Source organism: Trachurus japonicus, chromosome 7 (genome assembly GCF_045865225.1).
Source record: "Trachurus japonicus isolate A0001 chromosome 7, Traja_1.0".
Classification (NCBI taxonomy): domain Eukaryota; kingdom Metazoa; phylum Chordata; class Actinopteri; order Carangiformes; family Carangidae; genus Trachurus; species Trachurus japonicus.
In genome coordinates this window covers 14,389,548-14,409,184 of record NC_140913.1, presented here as the reverse complement: position 1 = coordinate 14,409,184, position 19,637 = coordinate 14,389,548, and the positions used below count along the sequence as shown (strand labels likewise).

Sequence of the window (19,637 nt, the reverse complement as noted above, 5' to 3'; positions counted from 1 at the left end):
AATGATAGATTGAACATTTAAAAAGAAAATTCATGTATTCATATACTGTATTATTCTTCCCTGTTTGTCTCCTTCTTGTGATTTCTGTTGTTTGGAACCCATGGTTTTCTTTATGTAAAGGGCAACTGGTGTTTTATTTTGTGAAAGTAACCGGAAGTGCGTTGGTCACAATGGCTAGCTTGAGTAGCGCCAAATTCATCCGAGCTGGTATTTAGACGAAATAACGACACACTGCTGACCTAAACGGCTACTTTCTCGCCTAAAAATGTTTGAAATGTTGATAAAGTGATATATTTACAGAGTTTAGAGCTAAAATGAAATCAGCTTTGGTGCTACTCAAGCTAGCCGTTGTGACCAACGCACTTCCGGTTACTTCCGGTTAACGTTACTTTCACAAAATAAAACACCCTTACATCGTTTTATTTAAATTCCAGAAGAAAAAAAAACAATATGCATTATAGTCTGTACACAACTTTCATAATAATAGGAGGCTTCTCTAGTCTTCTGATAATAATATAATTCTTTATTTCAGACACAAAGTTTATGACAATTAAGGACAAACAAAGAATTGGAGGAAGTACATTGTACAGTACTTAACCATAAGTTACCATTTCCATTAAAAATACATTTCATATAAATATACACAAACCATACATATAGATAAAATATAATAATTTTATTCACAAAGCAATCACTGTGTGGATATTTTTTTTACTTTTATTTAGGCTAAGTGACACTAACTTCCTCTTCTATCACTGGTTGATCCAGAAGTTTTAACACAAGAGGAAACTGAAACAGCTTCAGGTGCAGCTCCCAACATTTTCCAGCAGAGGGAGTGAAGTCTTAACTTTTATCCTATTGAGGAAATATTCAACTTTCATGGTGAAGCAGTATAAACATACACCATGTTAGATACATAAAGGCGTTGTATATATATATTCTGTTAATAAAGACACACACAGTGTTGTTGAAACATCCTCCTGGTCCCATGTGGCTTCATGTCTTCACTGTAAAAACTCAAAATCTTTCCAAGAATATTTGTCTTATTTCTTGTCAAAATGTCTAAATTTTCATCAAAACTAATCTCTTTCCACTTAAAATAAGACTCGTCACCTAAAAATTAAAGCAGAAGTAAGCGATCCGGTCGTTTTGGCTAATGCTGCGTTCCAGGCAGGCTTTTGAAACCGTAAATTACAGCTTCAAGTCACAACTTACGACTTTGTAGCGTTCCAGGCAACCCACTCCTGTTTTTCCGAACTGTTTTACCTGTGAAAGTCACTATAACGGCCACTCGTAACTTCCGACCCGTGAACTCGTACCAGATCAAACTGGTACGACTTCACAGGTCGGAAAAACACGAGTTACAGGTTGCCTTGAACGCACCATAACAGTCCTCGTCCCTACGTCACCACATTCACGCGCATCCCTTGGCTGCACACACAGCCCTGCATGCCGTTCTCTCTCCTCATTGGATAAAAATTGTAGGATACGATAAATGTTTTCTCCTGGGCTCAGAGCAGAGCAGAGTGACTGACAGACCCGTGTTTAGGTCCAAACACTCTATGTAAGTGATTGCTGTCGGAAGATATAACTATTTAAGACTTATATTAACACAAATATATCGCTTACTTCTGCTTTAGCATGTTTTTAGATCATTCACACTTGTTTCAAACAAATTTTCATTTGAAATAAGTAGAAAAATCTGCCAGTGAAAGCAAATTTTTTGTGCTTGTTGTAAGAAAGAAAAACTTGCTCCACTGTCAGATTTTTCTACTTATTTCAAGTAAAAATCAGCTTGAAAGAAGTAAAAAGTGTCTAAAAACAAGCTACTTTTTAATGTGATGAGACTTATTTTTAGTAGGCTATAATTAGATTTGTTTTGACTAGAAATGACATTTTAACTAGAAATAAGACAAATATTCTTGGTAAGATTTTGAGTTTTTGCAGTGTTCATATGTACGAGGATCACACAGGGACACGAATGTGGAATTACAGAGATTTATCTACTTGCTGATGTCTCCTCCATCAAACTTAAGAGAGAGAGGGAGTGTGTGTAGGCTATGTGTGTTTAAACTGCATTAAGTGTGTGTGTGTGTGTGTGTGTGTGTGTGTGTGTGTGTGTGTGTGTGTGTGTGTGTGTGTGTGTGCAGTGTTAAACCCTGAGAGATCCGACTCCTGAGTGTTCCTGTAACCGGGGGTCTGAGGTGGCGGAGGAGGCATGGCTTCTTGCAGCAGCAGCAGCAGCAGCAGCAGCAGCAGCAGCCGGATGAGGATTGGGTTGTATTTTTGGACGGCTCAGTGTGGGTTGGTCGCCTTGTTAGGTCCTGCTCAACTATTTCCACCAGCAGCAGCGGCGGCCGTCGGGAGAGAGCTGGGTGGCAGGGACAGGGGGAGAGGGGAACAAGCCATGTAAGACCCCCGGCTCCTCAAGACAAGACAAGACAAGACAAGACAAGACAAGACAAGACAAGACAAGACAAGACAAGACCAATTGGATTTAAATTAAGAAATAAACAGGAATTTGGAACAAAGCGGAGAGGAGATCATTCATGAGAGGAACCGACAAATCCAAGGAGTTTATTATCAAGTAAAAACAAGAAAAAAAAGTGTTTAAAAAGTATTTAAAAAGTCAAGTTTCGGTGAAGTGGAGCTTCATGGACACGTTGATCAGACCTCTTCAAGACCAAGAAGTCCCAGAGCAGCAGCAGCAGCAGCAGCGAGCCTCAGGCCGGTTGGTTGGACGTCAGCTGAAGGCAGTGGTGGACAGTCATGGAGTAAATTTACTTGAGTACTGTACTTAAGTACATATCCAGAGGATTTGTACTTTACTTGAGTATTAGATTTCTTTGGTACTTATTACTCTTACTTGAATACATTTCCAAGACAAATATTTTTACTTTTACTCGAGTTAATTTCTAGGAAGGCTGAAAAGTAGGCTACTCGTTACTTTCAGGTCTTTTTCTAAAATCCTATTGGACACAAGCTGTGTTTGTCAAAGAAGGAAACCCTGACCCCTAAAAGCAGCACATCAGTGCAGCTGCTTTCAAAGAGTTCATTCTCACAAACAAGAGTCAAAAGCTCCTTACATTCATTTAGAAACAATTATAGTAATTCATTGATGTGAAAAATAAGAAATTTACTCTTACTGTTACTTTTACTTAAAGTAAATTTAAAGGAATGTACTTTTGGATATTTAAGTACCTTTAAAAGCAAGTACTACTTTTTTACTCTTACTTGAGTAACATGTCGACTGAGCTACTTTTACTTGTAAAGGAGTAAATTTTGACTAGTAGTATTTGTACTCTTACTCAAGTACTGGGGTCGAGTACTCTGTCCATCTCTGGCTGAAGGTGAGGTTGGACTGACGGAGCTGCAGCCTTCACCCAGGTAACAACACAACAACAACAGGAACAGGAACACAACCTTTTCTCTCTGAGGTGAGTCTGGTGGTTGTCGAGGAGCATGAGCGGCGGTCGCTTCGAGTTCGACGACGGAGGAGCGTACTGCGGCGGCTGGGAGGGGGGCAAGGCCCACGGCCATGGCATCTGCACGGGGCCCAAGGGCCAGGGGGAGTTCTCCGGCTCGTGGAACTACGGCTTTGAGGTGGTGGGCGTGTACACGTGGCCCAGCGGCAACACCTTCGAGGGCTACTGGTCCCAGGGCAAGCGCCACGGCCTGGGAGTGGAAACCAAAGGACACTGGATTTACAAAGGGGAGTGGACGCACGGCTTCAAGGGACGGTACGGCATCAGGATCAGCGTCGGCAGCGGCGCCAAGTACGAAGGCACGTGGAACAACGGGCTGCAGGACGGATACGGGACGGAGACGTACGCTGATGGAGGTGAGGACAAAAGGACCGAGCAAACTGGACTGGCCCATTGCCATAATCCCTATAGTCACAGCAGTAGGTTCGTTACCTTTAATTGTCGGTGCAAGCTATTTTTAGAACGGCGGAGCAGAGCCGTGAGCTGAGCTACGCTACGGAGGCTCATGGGATTTCTTGGTTTCCCTCATCAAACTCATCAAATACACAATCCAACAACTCCAAAACGCTCTGGTGGACAAGTTGTGAGCTGCATATTCACCACGCTATGAGATAATAACACAACGTTACCAGACAGAGTTGTTTTAGAGGGAAATACAGAGACTATTTGATGAAAAACTGTCCCTGAAGGCAACGCGCATCAGCGGTTTTGCATGAATTTCCCTCTACAACAACTCTGTCTGGTAACGTTGTGTTATCATCTCATAGCGTGGTGAATGTGCAGCTCACGGCTCTGCTCCGCCGTTCTAAAAATAGCTTGCACCGACAATTAAAGGTAACAAACCTACTGCTATGACTGTAGGGGTTATGGCAATGGGCCAATTTGACAAAATGTTTAACTATCCCTTTAAAGTAACTAAAGCTCTTCACTTCACTTCACGTCACTTACAACACATGAATACTCATTAGTATGTAGTTTATAAACAGTTATAAAAGTTTTACTCATCATTGATAAATAATCAACTGCATACTAATGAGTATTCATGCGTTATAAATGAAAAATTCAGTATTTATTAATGCTAAATAGTGTGTACGTATTATAAAGTGTTACCATCACATGTTTTAAATCTGATTATTGTAAAGCTGCTGCTTGTTGCTTCTGTTCTGGCTCTGACTGAATATATAATAACTTCGCCCATAGGAGAGTAAAAGTAGAAGCAGTACTCGAGTGAATTTACTCAGTTACTTCCCACCAGTGTAAAAAAAAAAGAAAGAAAAAGAAAAGTGGGTGTGTATTAAAATAGCAGCAGCAGCAGCAGAGGAGGAAGTATTTAGATCCTTTACCCAAGTACAAGAGGCAGTAACTGCAGTACAAAAATACTCTGTTACAAGTAAAACTACTGCACTAAAGCAAAATGTGTTGGTGTCAAAGGTCGTTATAAAGTATCAATGGATCATTATCATTAATAGATTCATGACCTTGAGCTCGTTTCAACTCTGACTCTGTTGGAAAGTTTAATCCATAAAAATACAAATACTTTTTTTTAATGTGTTCAGATGTTTGAATTTTATAATAACATTACATAACATTAAAGTAGGGGAAGTATTTAGTTACTTCTACTCAGTGTAGCTCTGTATGAAGCTGGTTATTTAATTAAACTAATTAACTTTGCATAGCGCTGTTGGGTCATCTGTCTAATCTATTAGAAATATCTGCAGTAAAATCTGAATCTGAAATTAAATGTAGAGGAATTAAAGTACAAAGACAAAGAATAAAAACTCTGACTGTCACAATACTCAACAAAGAGACAAAGTTACTTCATCAAGTTCATAACAGACGACATGAAAACAAACAGAGATTAGATCTCTGCTGCTGTCGGTTACGACGACTGTTAAACGACACCGACATCGACAGGAGACAACGAGTGTAATAATAACATTTGGAAAATACTTTATTAGTTTAACACATTTTTGAAGGTTTGGTTTTTTATTTTCAGTGTCAAAGTGATTCAAAAGCAACAAGTAAATATTAGGCAGCAGAACATCACGTATTATTATTTATTGTCTTATTGTGATATAATACTGACGGCTCACGTACAGAGACTCATCATCGTACTGTAGCTGCTTTATAAACAGTTTCATCTGCAAAAAATGAAAATGTTTTGTAAACTAAACATGATTCTGCGAAGAACCTGCAGTTTTCAGCTCAACTTTGTGCAGTGAAAACTTGAGTGTTTCCCTCAGAAATGCAGTGATTATGAAGATAAAGCAGCATAAAACTGAAATAAGAATAATTGTCTAGCAGACAGAAGAGTTGATCTTCTATATCTGTCCGTCCTGCAGCAAAGAGACACTGAATGCTGTGAAACGGTCCTGTAGCTGAGTGTTTATGTTGAGGACACATGAGCTTCATCCTCTCTGGATCCTCTGAGTCTCCCTGAGCTCCAGAGTTTTTACTAGAGGAAACGCCATAAGTTGGACAAATGAAACTGATGGTGTTTGTACAATAGCGGTGGTTTCCCTCCTTAACAGCTGACTCATCATCGTCGTCGTCGTCAGCTTGGAGCTCGGTCTGCTGCTGGTGGTGGGGGGGGGAGTGTTAGCAGCAGATGTCGAGCTGTAGTAATAATAGCCCTGAGCCCCATGCCCTGCTGGCCTCACGGGCCGAGGTCTGGCCGTCACCGCCGTCCACACACACACACACACACACACACACACACAGGGCAGAATTTAGCCTGAGGCCAGAGTGAGAGTCTGAGACGAGGCAGTAATGGGACGGAGACTTGTCACACTAAAGATACCCACGGTCCTCTGGCAGGAAAGAAGAGGAAGATTAGTTTTATATAGAGCCAACTATTCCCACTGCATCGCCCCAGTCTGCAGCTCTAAGGGCCGATATGCACACAATGTACCGTGATCTTAATTTAGCGTGTTCCCCTACACCAGTTGTTCTCAAACTGGGCTCCTTCAGAGGATTCAAGGGAGTCCCCAACTTTAACCTCAATATTTTACCACTTTTTTCAAGAAATATTACTTTTTTTTCAAGAAATTTCTCTAAATTTTTCCAAAAATTAATTTAACGTACATAAAAAAGCAAAAACTAAAAAAATAACGTTATTCAGTCTTCAGAACAAATATTCAGCGGCGTTTCTAGACGCTCTGGACCACAAACATTAACTATTAATGAATCCAAAAGTCCCAAACCACAGATGATTCAATTCTGCACCAAGCCAACCCAGTCTCATATAAAAACAGACCTTGGCTACGTTGGTCCAAAGTTCAAAAACATAGAGGGTTTACAATAACCGCTCTTAAATTGTTGAATTAAATTAAAATTAAATTGACTGTTAAAATTTTTCCTCTTGTTTTGTGTCCAAGTCACATGACTCTCAAGTTTCCCGGCCGTGAGAACAAAAAACATCGAAAACATTTCTCAACATTTCAATCATCTCCCAAAGTTTCATAGTCCAGATAATTGAGAAAAGGCACGTAAATGACGATTAAGGCTGACTTTAACCCTCTAAAGATGAGCACAACATGAAATAACTTCTGAACCATTTATGATAGAGATGAGCTGTAAACTGCAACTGAATCGTTGGATTCTATGCTTTCTGAGGGTCGTTGAATGATGCCTTTAGGACAAGAAAGAATGGTGTAGGGTCCGTGTAATCACGTGGTATGGAAACAGACGCTGAACAGAGCGTAGCATCGACGCAAAACACTTGCACATGTTTTACAAAACATCAACAAAAAATAATAATGTCTGAACCGTTTATGATGGAGACGAGCTGTAAACTTCATCTGAATCGTTAGACTCTCTGCTTTCCAAAGGTCATTGAATGGTGTCTCTATGACAACAAGGGACCATGTAGGGTGCGTGTAATCACGTGGTGAGATAGTGAGGTATTTCTCCGCCGGCCTTTAAACACAATTTTCTCAGGTTTTCAATGTGAAACAGAGAGTGAAATACCATAATTCAAATGGCCATATCTTGAAAACCATTCAATATGACTTTGACTAGGGTATCATTTTAAAGATTATTTTCTCCTCTTTCCATTAATACCAAAATCTCATTTTGCTCGATCAGGTCACATGTATATTATTTTCATAATATTCACTCAGTGAATGTACATAATCTCTCTCTTGCGGTTTGAGAACCGCTGCCCTACACACACAGAAATGATGTTGGTTTTTTATAGTTCATCCTCTGGGCACCATGAACATTAGAGACGACACACTTCACCATGACAGTTCTGTAAAGGTCAGAGGGTCAGTGAAGGCATCACTGAGTCGTATTTAATCCATCAATGTAAGTAAGTAGGGAGGAGGTTGATGAGATGTATTTCAGTCAGGACCAAAGTGGAGGGGTGAACGACAGACAGTGACACATGTTAGCATGTTAGCATTTCTAAAAACAGCCTCTGGCCTCCAGTTGTTCAAAAGGTTTTATTCATCTGGAATAAAGTTATCCAGATTTTGAAATTGATTGATTGGCTTTATTGTCATTGAAAGAATTCAACGAAATGTATTCCCTTGTTTTTCCAGCCAGGATAATTTAATCTTTACTTTTTCCCCAGCTGTTCAAAGCTCAGTTGGATTGGATCAGTCTGATTTCATGCTTTGGATTCTTTGGGAAAGGCCAGAATTTTTCTCCACCGAGTCCATTATTTCTGGGATATTTCTACGCAATCAATCGTTATTTCTTGACTATATTTCTCGACATTACTATGAAATTGGCCGTTATTTCTAGACATTATGACACAGTTAATTGTTATTTCGTGGCCTGTAAATTAAAGGGTCAATTTCAAACTTCAAATTTCATTTAATTCTCCGGTAGTCAGAATAAAGTTCTTAATTTGTGAACTGATCAAAAGTTAACTTTCTTTATCACTGTAATGATTTGTAATCAGGTGCACAATATAAATCAATAAATGTATATTTACTACAATATAAATGTTTGTTTATTTAAATTTACAGATTGAATTTAATTTAAATGACATGTTCCTGAATCCACCTAACTGTTGGATCAGAATAATCCTCATGTTCTGGATCAAAGTTTTTCTGATTCTACTAAAAAGTTCTGAACAACATAAACTGAACATTTGATCCAGATTAAAACCAAGACTGGATCACGTGGTCTGATCTGGTCTCAGGATCTGGTTTTACACTGCAAAAACTCAAAATCTTTCCAAGAATATTTGTCTTGTCAAAATGTCTCATTTCTAGTCAAAACTAAATTCTTTCCACTTAAAATAAGACAAATCACCTAAAAATTAACTTGTTTTTAGATAATTTTCACTTGCTTCAAACAAATTTTCAATTGAAATTAGTAGAAAAATCTGCCAGTGAAAGCAAGTTTTTTGTGTTTGTAATAAGAAAGAAAAACTTGATCCACTATCAGATTTTTCTACTTATTTCAAGTGAAAATCTGCTTGAAAGAATTGAAAAGTGTCTAAAAACAAGCTACTTTTTATGTGATGAGTCTAATTTTAAGTAGAATGAGATTTGTTTTGACTAGAAATAAGACAAATATTCTTGGTAAGATTTTGAGTTTTTGCTGTGTGGGGTCTGTGGTTTTGCAGTGTAGTTTTGAAACAACACATTTTAAAGATTTGGTCCGATTCCATTATCCAGACTTTGTAAAAGTGTAAAATAATTTCACTTAATTCCTGTTTTTCTGACATTTGCAGGAACCTTCCAGGGTCAGTTCACCGGTGGGATGCGCCATGGTTACGGCGTCCGTCAGAGCGTCCCCTATGGGATGGCGGCGGTGGTGCGCTCGCCGCTCCGTACCTCGCTGACCTCGCTGCGCAGCGAGCACAGCAACGGCACCGTGCTGCAGCAGGACGTCCCCGTCATCACCACCACCAACGCCGCCGGCGAGGAGACGCCTGTGGCCACGCCCACCCAGCTGGGCCCGTCCCGCGGCGGCTTCGCCCTCACGCTGCAGGTAGGGACGGGACCAAACACTAGGACTGGGCCAATACGCTTTTGTGCCGATTCGATTCTCTAACGATTTTTGGGTCCCGATTCGATTTGAATTGAATTGCGATTGATTAAACAAGTATTGCGATTCGATTTTACCAAGTATTGCGATTTTATATTTCAATTATTGTGATTTTCTGTCCTTAAACAAGAGCAGGTTGAACCACTTGACAATACATGATAAGTCATATTTACAAAAAACAATACACACATCACATCAGTTTGTCTGTTGTGTTCGTTTGTTCACATAGATATCTGTGAACAAACGAACGCAACAGGCCGGTTTGACTTTGTCGAGTGTAATGGCACAGAATACATGATCGTACAATAAAGATTGGTCGTCCCAAAAAAAATAATTTAAAAATCGATTCTCATATGAGAATTGATTTTTAAAAATTGCCAGAAAAAAATTGCCAGAAAAAAATAGCGATTAATATAAAAATCTATTTTTTGGCCCAGCCCTAAAAAACACCCACGATTATTTCATCGTGCAGAATTTTGAATATTTTGATAATCGTCGTAATCCTGAATTTATTGTCCAGTTTCCTCCTCCTGACTAAACTCCCTGTGCATTGTGAGCTCAGATGATTCCGAGGTGAATATCACCGGCTAACGTTAGCTCACGTTCACGCTCATGTGAAGACGAGAGTTGAGTCAGTTGACCAGCTCGCTAATTAGCTGCTGCTAACATTAGCTCGCTAGCCAATATTGCACCGTTGTTTTTGTCAACCGTCAATCAGCTCACAAAAAGCTCACAGCTAATGTTACGGCCAGGCGAATCTCTCCTCTGTCGCTCACCCAGAGGTGTTTATCCCTATGGTTTATCCTCGGAAAGTAGCGAAAAAAAGAAAGAATGTGAGCGACAGTGAGGGAGAGTCACGACTTCCTAAAAGCCCTGAAGCGTTTAGTTCAGTCATGGCCGTGAATGGCAGAGGCTGTAACTGTTACCCCGCTTCTAAAAGGGTTAAGTCCAGTAGTCGAGTTGTAAAAAAAATTCAGGGGGGATGGTCAATTTTTTTCACCTAAAAAAAAAGGGGGTGGGGGGTAATTCATGTAAATTCGATATCAAAACAAAACACTGAAAATAAGACTTCTTAATCCTCTCAAATCAAATCAAGCCAAGTTTATTTTAATTCTTTTTATTTGTGCCCTCAGATTTTATTATTTCTTTTATTCAACATGCATAGGCCTACTCTCTAATGATGAAATTATTAGGGCCGTCAATCTATTAAAATATTTAATCGCTATTAATCTCATGAATGTCATAGTTAACTCGCGATTAATCGCAAATTAATCGCACATTTTAATCTATTATAGCCTAAATGTCCCTTGAATTATCATTTTAATACTCTTATCAACATGGAAAAGTGGATAGGCTTGATTTGTGCAAATGTTTTTTAATGAAATCAACTATCAATAGTGTGTGTGTGTTCATCTCTCTCGCTCTCTGTTTAGATAAATAAACATACGCTACAAATGCACACACATTGGCCTCTAGTATTCGCCAATCGCGGTGTTTTATTTTGAAAATTGACCGGATTCTCTTGTGTTTCTTTGTTTGACATCCTGCCAGGATTGACGCGATCGCTCGCGGCTCGCACACAAAAGAGAGCCGGCCGCGGAGGTGCACGCTGCAGCACGTCTGGTGTGAACGACCAGTGCTTTAAGTGGGAAAAAATAAGTGCCGGTACTCCCCTTTTCAGCTGTTGGCTGGTAAATTAGGCGGTGGGCGGTCGATACCAGCACATCATTAAGTGACAGGCTACTTTACATTCAAATATGATGTTGATTAAAAAAAGAAAAACGTTCAATTGAACTTTCCAGAAAGATTTTTAAAAAGTATTTTCTTGTTAAAATCCATCTGTGAATAATGTATGACGGCAAATGAATCAGTATTTGTTATTTTAAGTTTACCCACTTCATAAAGTATCTCTATCCTTCCCTAATTGCTGTCCTAAATTATTGCCAAATTAAAATTTTCACTAAAATCAAGAAGTTTTTGTGATTTGTGGCCAAATAAACAGCCTCCACAGACAGCTGTCATTGTTCTAACAAGCTGACAGCAACAGTTTCACAGTGTTTCTCAGTAAGAGCTTTCATTTTACTCTGCTCTTGTTAACGAGTAGTGTGAAGCATTTTGGGAAATATGACTCACATTTAAGCATGTTGAATACAGTAAGTGGAAGGCTACTTATTGGTAGGCTACCACTGGAAAGTCATGTAAATGGCTTTACACTGTAACTCACGAAGGTTTTAGTCGCTCCACATTCACATCTCGTCTGGACACATGGAGTTATACTATGACGAGGCAGCGGCGTGCGCTCCGTACGTGCATGTGAGAGAGTCATGGATGAGAGAGCGCACAGCGCGGCAGCCCCGCCCCTCAGTGAGAGACAGAGGAGCAGCGGAGAACAGGGCAACAGAACCGTGGCGCTCAGGGTGAAAGAGGCATCACTATCACAAATCGGTCAGAGAGAATGAGAACAGGACAGAGTATGTCCAGACTCCCGGTACTCCCCGGTACGCCGTAAAAAGTCCCGGTACGCCGGGGGTTAAAATCTAGAAGTGCCGGTACTCCGTACCGGTGAGTACCGGCCCACTTAAAGCACTGTGAACGACAATTAACACGGGCGCCAAAATGAAAATGGCTCTGCTTCTCGGCGCTTCACGGCTGTTCACGGCGCTTCCGTGTCCAGTGTGTCGCCGGCGTTAATCGCGCAATTAAAAAAAAACTGACGCCGTTAAAATTGATTTGACAGCCTATAATTACAAGTTATATGTCCAACATTTAATGTAAAAAGGGGAGGGATGAAGAGGGGGGATGGCATTTTTTCAGGGGGAATTGTTTTTATTTCAGGGGGGATGCCATCCCCCCTCATCCCCCCTCAACTCGACCACTGGTTAAGTCTGATGACTGGAAAGACAAACAAGACGTTGACAACCTGACCTCTTTACTATCGCGATAATATCGTCAATCGCGACTATTTTGGCCACAATAATAACGGTCACATGAAATGTTCACATCGTCCCGTCTCTCACGCTGCAGGTGGACCCGGACGCGGTGAAGCCCAAGAAGAAGGGTCTGTTCCGCCGCGGCTCGCTGCTGGGGAAGCTGAAGAAGTCCGACTCCAGCACCTCGCTGTCCAGCCAGAAGAGCAAGATCAGCTTCCTGCGCACCGAGTCGGCGCTCAGCTCCAACGCCAGCGACACCAACTCCACCATCAGCATCAGCGGCGACGAGAGCCTGGCCGGCGCCGAGGACTTCCCGCCGGTCGAGGCCGACATCGACGCCACCACCACCGAGGTCTACATGGGCGAGTGGAAGAACGACAAGCGCTCCGGCTACGGCATCAGCGAGCGCTCGAGCGGGCTGAAGTACGAGGGCGAGTGGCTGAACAACCAGCGCCACGGTTACGGCTGCACCACCTTCGCCGAGGGGGGCAAGGAGGAGGGCAAGTACCTGAACAACATGCTGGTGAAGGCCGTGAAGAAGAGGGTCATCCAGCTGAAGGGAACCAAGATCAAGCAGAAGGTGGAGCGGGCGGTGGAGGGGGCGCAGCGGGCCGCCGCCATCGGGAAGCAGAAGGCCGAGATCGCCGCGTCCAGGTGAGACCACAGCAGCTGACCGGGTGTAAAGGGATAGTGCAACATGTTGGCAAATTGGCCCATTGCCATAATCCCTATAGAGAATGTGAAGTTACGTCACGCCGTGGGACGTTGGGCGCCATCTTTGGAGGATCGCGGATGTAAACACTTGCTCGTCCCCCTAAAAAAAGTTCCCCAAAGTCGCTTAAAAGTAATCATGGTGGGACAGTACTGCTGCGTAAAAAAAATGCCACAGTAGTACATGCACTAATACCAAAAACGAGATAGTTCACGATGTCTGGATAAGTCAGTGGAGGGAGTAAATCTGGGTCTTGAATCCAGTCCCTTAACGGCAAAAATCGACACCGTTAATAAGTTGTAGTTTTTCTGTGTACCTTTGTTTCTCGTTAAATTTGAGTTTATCACGATACATTCCTCCTTCGTTTCCCTTCCCCTTCTCCATTTTTTTTTTTTTGTCCGTCTTCCTCATCTCTTTTTCTTTCTCTTTTACTTCTTGCTCGTTTTCCTCCGTTTTCCCCACTCTGTTTACGTTTGCGTTCCTCCAAAGATGGCGCCGACGTCCCACAACGCAAAGCGGCGTGACGTCAGCTTCACATTCTCTATAGTCATAGCAGTAGGTTCGTTACCTTTAATTGTCGGTGCAAGCTATTTTTAGAACGGCGGAGCAGAGCCGTGAGCTGCTCAGAGCTACGCTACGGAGGCTCATGGGATTTATAACGCATGAATAGGACTCATTAGTATGCAGTTTATTATTTATCAATGATGAGTAAACCATTTCTAACTGTTTGTAAACTACATACTAATGAGTATTCATGTGTTATAAATGATGAATTCAGTATTTAATGCTTAATATTGTGTACTTATAAAGTGTTTCCCATGTGATTTACACAGTTCAGTCAGAATAAAACTGATTAATTAGATTTCCAGTGATTACAGTAAATGCACATTAAAGTTGCACAGAGCCGAGTCTGCATGAAGAGCTTTAGTTACTTTAAAAGGATAGTTCAACATTTTGGCAAATTGGCCCATTGCCATAATCCCTATAGTCATAGCAGTAGGTTCCTTACCTTTAATTGTCGGTGCAAGCTGTTTTTAGAACGGCGGAGCAGAGCCATGAGCTGCTCAGAGCTACGCTACAGAGGTTCATTATGGGATTTCTTGGTTTCCCTCATCAAACTCATCAAATACACAATCCAACAACTCCACAACGCTTTGGTGGACAAGTTGTGACCTGCACATTCACCACGCTATGAGATAATAACACAACGTTACCAGACAGAGTTGTTTTAGAGGGAAATTCATGCAAAACCGCTGATGCGCGTTGCCTTCAGGGACAGTTTTTCATCAAGCAGTCTCTGTATTTCCCTCTAAAAAAACTCTGTCTGGTAAAGTTGTGTTATTATCTCATAGCGTGGTGAATGTGCAGCTCACAACTTGTCCACCAGAGCGTTGTGGAGTTGTTGGATTGTGTATTTGATGAGTTTGATGAGGGAAACCAAGAAATCCCATGTCCCATGTCTGTAACAACATCTCTGTCCCGTCTGTCCGTCCTGGGTGAGGGATCCCTCCTCTGTTGCTCACCCTGAGGTTTCTCCAATTATACAAATTACAGTAAAGGTAAAGAACCTACTGCTATGACTATAGGGATTATGGCAATGGGCCAGTTTGACAAAATGTTGAACTATCCCTTTAAACAGAGACATGGGTCTGTCTCTGACCAGATCTGTGTTTACTGTAAATATTACAGTCAGATCACAGTGTTTCAGGAACATACAAAAAAAAAAAACACAACATCTTTGGATATTTAAACATTTTTATCCTGTTAGATAGATAGATAGATAGATAGATAGATAGATAGATAGATAGATAGATAGATAGATAGATAGATAGATAGATAGATAGATAGATAGATAGAACGATAGATAGAACGATAGATAGAACGATAGATAGATAGATAGATAGATAGATAGATAGATAGATAGATAGATAGATAGATAGATAGATAGATAGATAGATAGATAGATAGATAGATAGATAGATAGATAGATCCTTCCTTCCTTCATGTGTCTGTGACCGTACAAGGTGCTGGTGTTTTCTGACCTGAGTTCAGTGTTTACAGCTCTGAGTCGTGATGAAGCACAGACGTCGTCCTGCAGACTGAAACCTAAACACTGAGCTGTGAGGAGAAGCACAGTGATGAGACCAATGTGCTGCTGTTCACTCTGTCACTCACACACACACACACACACACACACACCCCAGTATTTACATACAGGAGGCGTTCAGGGACACGTCGGTCCAAACATACATCTTGATACAAACTCCCGAGTATAAAACACATGATACCAAAGTACAACAGAGTCAAAGGTTAAATGTCAGATTTCAGTCTTACACGTCAAATTCTGTCCGTCTTTATAAAACACAATGCATTTTATATATTAAACCACAGAAAAGCTCATTTTATTTATCCATTAGAGACATCGTCAGTAGAGGGGTCAGTGACAGATAAGGGTAAAAATAAATAGTTTTAAAAGCATCAGATTTGTTCAAATGTACTTTTCGTATTCATGTCATTCGAACCATTTTTAACCAAAGTCAGACTGAATGTCCCTGGTGTGACCACAAAAGAATGATCAATATTAAATATCTGATCCACCTACAGTGGATTTAAGTTAAGTTAAGTTAAGTTAAGTTAAGTTATTCTTTTTGCACATATGCACATAGAGCACTTTATTGACTGATCAACCTCACTTGTCTTGTTTTTAATCTATTTATATATACAGTATATGTATATATATATATATATATATATATACAGTATATATGTATACATATATATTTTCTGTTTGTGCCAAGAGTCAGTGAAACGAAATTTCGTTCTATGCACACTGTGTATTTTGAATGACAATAAAGTACCTATTCCATATTCCAAAAGTGAACTTATAAAAAATATATGTCCTTCTGAAAACATTTAATTGAAATAGATTATTTGCTGTGTTACTATATTAAAATTTTAATACATTTTTGCAACACTGAGCTGGACTTATACAAAAAAAACAAACAGCTTTTCCTCTTGATAATGTGAAGAATTCTGTCAAATTTGTCAAGAAACATGATGTTGCATTGTGAAAGTGAATTAACATTTATTCCACATTTGATTCCAGATTTATTTTCCTGTATAAAGTCAGACTTTTACACCAGTTGACATCGACCCATAAACACAACACACAGGTGGTGAAACATGAACACGGAGTCACAATGTGCAAAAAAGGATAAATTATCTGTATTATTATTATTACTTATTGAAAAAAGTTCAAAAACCTAGTCATCAGAATCTTTTTTATTTATTTATTTATTTAGTCATGTGACCCTGTGAGATTTATTATGAAGGAGCTGAACTCCACTGGACTGAAACTGTGTTAAAAGAAGTTTAAACTAAAAATGCTGCAAACACACGGATGCATTAGTGTTAATGATCTTATTTTTATAATATATAAAATATATACTATATTTTCTTTTAGTGCAGTGTGTTTCCTCCGTGTGTGTGTGTGTGTGTGTGTATGTGTGTGTGTGTGTGTGTGTGTGTGTGTGTGTGACCTCTGACCTGCAGCAGCTACTGAATATTACACTGAGTTGTTATCTAAGCAGAGGAGACATGACACATCTGTTCCTGGCAGAGCTCAGCCGGGGGTAAAAATACAACCTGTGTGTGTGCGTGCAACCTGTGTGTGTGTGTGTGTGTGTGTGTGTGTGTGTGTGTGTGTGTGTGTGTGTGTGTGAGGTCAGACCTGTCCGGTGTTTCCACACACACACAGACAGACTGAGTGTGTGTGGATGTTGTTGTGCAGCGTGAACTGGACGAGGAGAAGGAACCAGTGTGGCAGCTCAGGGTGTAAATGACGCACACACACGCAAAGAGACACACACACACACACACACAGACACACACACACACACACACACACACACACACACACAGACACACACACCCCGTGGTCACAGAGGAACCCTGACTAAATATGGACACACTCACTCTGCTGTATCACAATCACAGGGGAATGCAACAGCTGATTATCCTCCTCCTCCTCCTCCCTCTGCCCTGTCAGAGCCTCACACACACACACACACACACACACACACACACACACACACACACACACACGCGCGCACACAGACACATACACACACATTGTTGGACTTTTCCCTCTGTTCGTCTCTTTTCCAGTTTTAGCGGTTCAGAGCGAGTCGAGGCTGCGTTCAGCTCCTCTTCCTCCTGTAGCTTCAGCTGCGTTGCATCCGAACACACACACACACACACACACACACTGAACACACTGAACACACTGTGAACACACACACACACAGATCGGGGTCCGTCTTGCGTCAGCACCGGTGTCAGATGGTTCCAGCTCAGATATAAATATGACACGGCTCCTCGGCCTGTCAGAGGGCGGCCTGGTGGGGATAAAGGGTTAGGGTGTATAAATGTAACACACCTACAGCTTCAGTTGTGCGTCTGCGTGTCACACACTCGGGAGCAGGTTGTTGTTGTCGTCGCTGCAGCTGGACAAACATCTGTAGAAGATCCAGTCACTGATTCACAGAGAGAAAACACCAGAGAGGAGGAAACAGAACAGAACAGTTCAGATAGTTCAGTTTCATATCTATTTATTCCATTCATGGTTTATATACATTACATGATTGCACACGTTACATAATTACATACGTAACACTATAAATGGAAAAGAGCAGGATGAAGAAAACTTATAATACCTGCCCCTTTCTATAGTTATAATTACTTTAGCTTAGATACCAAGCATTAAAGGGATGGTTCAACATTTTGTCAAATTGGCCCAATGCCATAATCCCTATAGTCATAGCAGTAGGTTCGTTACCTTTAATTGTCGGTGCAAGCTATTTTTAGAACGGCGGAGCAGAGCTGTGAGTTGCTCAGAGCTACGCTACGGAGGCTCATGGGATTTCTTGGTTTCCCTCATCAAACTCATCAAATACACAATCCAACAACTCCACAACGCTCTGGTGGACAAGTTGTGACCTGCACATTCACCACGCTAGGCAAGGCAAGGCAAGGCAATTTTACCCGTTTTTACAAACAGTTTGTCTCAAAGGGCTTTACATGGCATCGTAACAACATCCTCTGTCCTTAGACCTGAGACTGAGGAAAAACTCCATAGAAAACCCTTTTAACAGGGAAAAATCTGAGAAACCTCAGGGTGAGCAACAGAGGAGGGATCCCTCACCCAGGATGGACAGACGGGACATAGATGTTGTCCACGCTATGAGATAATAACACAACGTTACCAGACAGAGTTGTTTTAGAGGTAAATACAGAGACTGCTTGATGAAAAACTGTCCCTGAAGGCAACAAGCAACAGCTGTTTTGCATGAATTTCCCTCTAAAACAACTCTGTCTGGTAACGTTCTGTTATTATCTCATAGCGTGGTGAATGTGCAGGTCACAACTTGTCCACCAGAGCGTTGTGGAGTTGTTGGATTGTGTATTTGATGAGTTTGATGAGGGAAACCAAGAAATCCCATGAGCCTCCGTAGCGTAGCTTTGAGCAGCTCACGGCTCTGCTCCACTGTTCTAAAAATAGCTTGCACCGACAATTAAAGGTAACGAACCTACTGCTACTGTATGACTATTAGGATTATGGCAATGGGCAAATTTGACTAAATGTTGAACTATCCCTTTAAACTGACATTATTCTTGTACAACTTTTCAGTTCCTTGCTCTGTGAATGCCATAGTTTTACACCTGCAACAGAAAAACACATTTGTTTGTTTAAAGTTAGCCTTGCAAATGTATAGTAGTGTTTAAAGACTCCCTCCCATGAAAATAGTGTTTTTCGTGCTTTTCACATGTTCCTGTGGCATTTTTCTTGTGTTAGAGGATATATCAGCAGAAAAGGAAGTGCAAAATTGCATTTCTGAGTTTTTCTGCCTTCAAACTGCTGTGAACCAATGGCAGACGCAAACTGGCAGTTTCAGGGAGACTGGAGCTGACGTGTCACAGCTCCAGGGGAGGGCACTAGTGCTACAAGCTCCCGCCCTGCTCTGCATTGCATCTGGCTCAGAGGTGAAAGGCTTGACAGCAGCTGTCAAGGTATAACAGGTGTAGCTCACCTGGTAGAGCAGCTTATACCCTGAGCAAGGCGGGTGCAGAGCAGTGCAGTCTCCGCCCACCCTCCAGAGGTGCATTGCTAATGCTGGTTGCTTGCTTGCTGGTTTTACAATGACCAAAAAGGGTCACGGGAGGGGGACTTTAAAATCAAGCTTTAATCTGTTCTTCTCTGTCCTGTTCTTTGCTTTAAACATCATTTTTAAAGTCTGAACATCTACTAGAACGACACTTGATTAGAACAACAATCCTAAACAGAGTAAAGTAGAAGTAGCCTGTCAAAAGAGTATAGTATATATAAGTGAAGCTGCTGCTGATGAGACGTGTGTGTGGAGCTGTTTGTGACGTGACCTCCCACCAATGCTGCAAATAATGAGGCTGCAATTAGCACTTAATGTATATGTATGTGTGTGTGCGTGT

The 19,637-nt window shown here is 41.2% G+C and overlaps 1 protein-coding gene across 1 annotated transcript in view; it reads left to right on the top strand.

Annotated features, from left to right (window-relative positions):
* The first annotated feature begins 2,330 nt into the window (after positions 1-2,330).
* Positions 2,331-19,637, top strand: part of jph2 (junctophilin 2) — a 32,206-nt gene continuing 14,899 nt past the window's right edge. Inside the window, exons 1-3 of the mRNA XM_085781375.1 lie at positions 2,331-3,841; positions 9,175-9,434; positions 12,516-13,075. Of these exons, the coding sequence (XP_085637501.1) occupies positions 3,463-3,841; positions 9,175-9,434; positions 12,516-13,075 (1,199 nt within the window). The 5' untranslated portion in view covers positions 2,331-3,462. The remainder of the gene's footprint in view (positions 3,842-9,174; positions 9,435-12,515; positions 13,076-19,637) is intronic.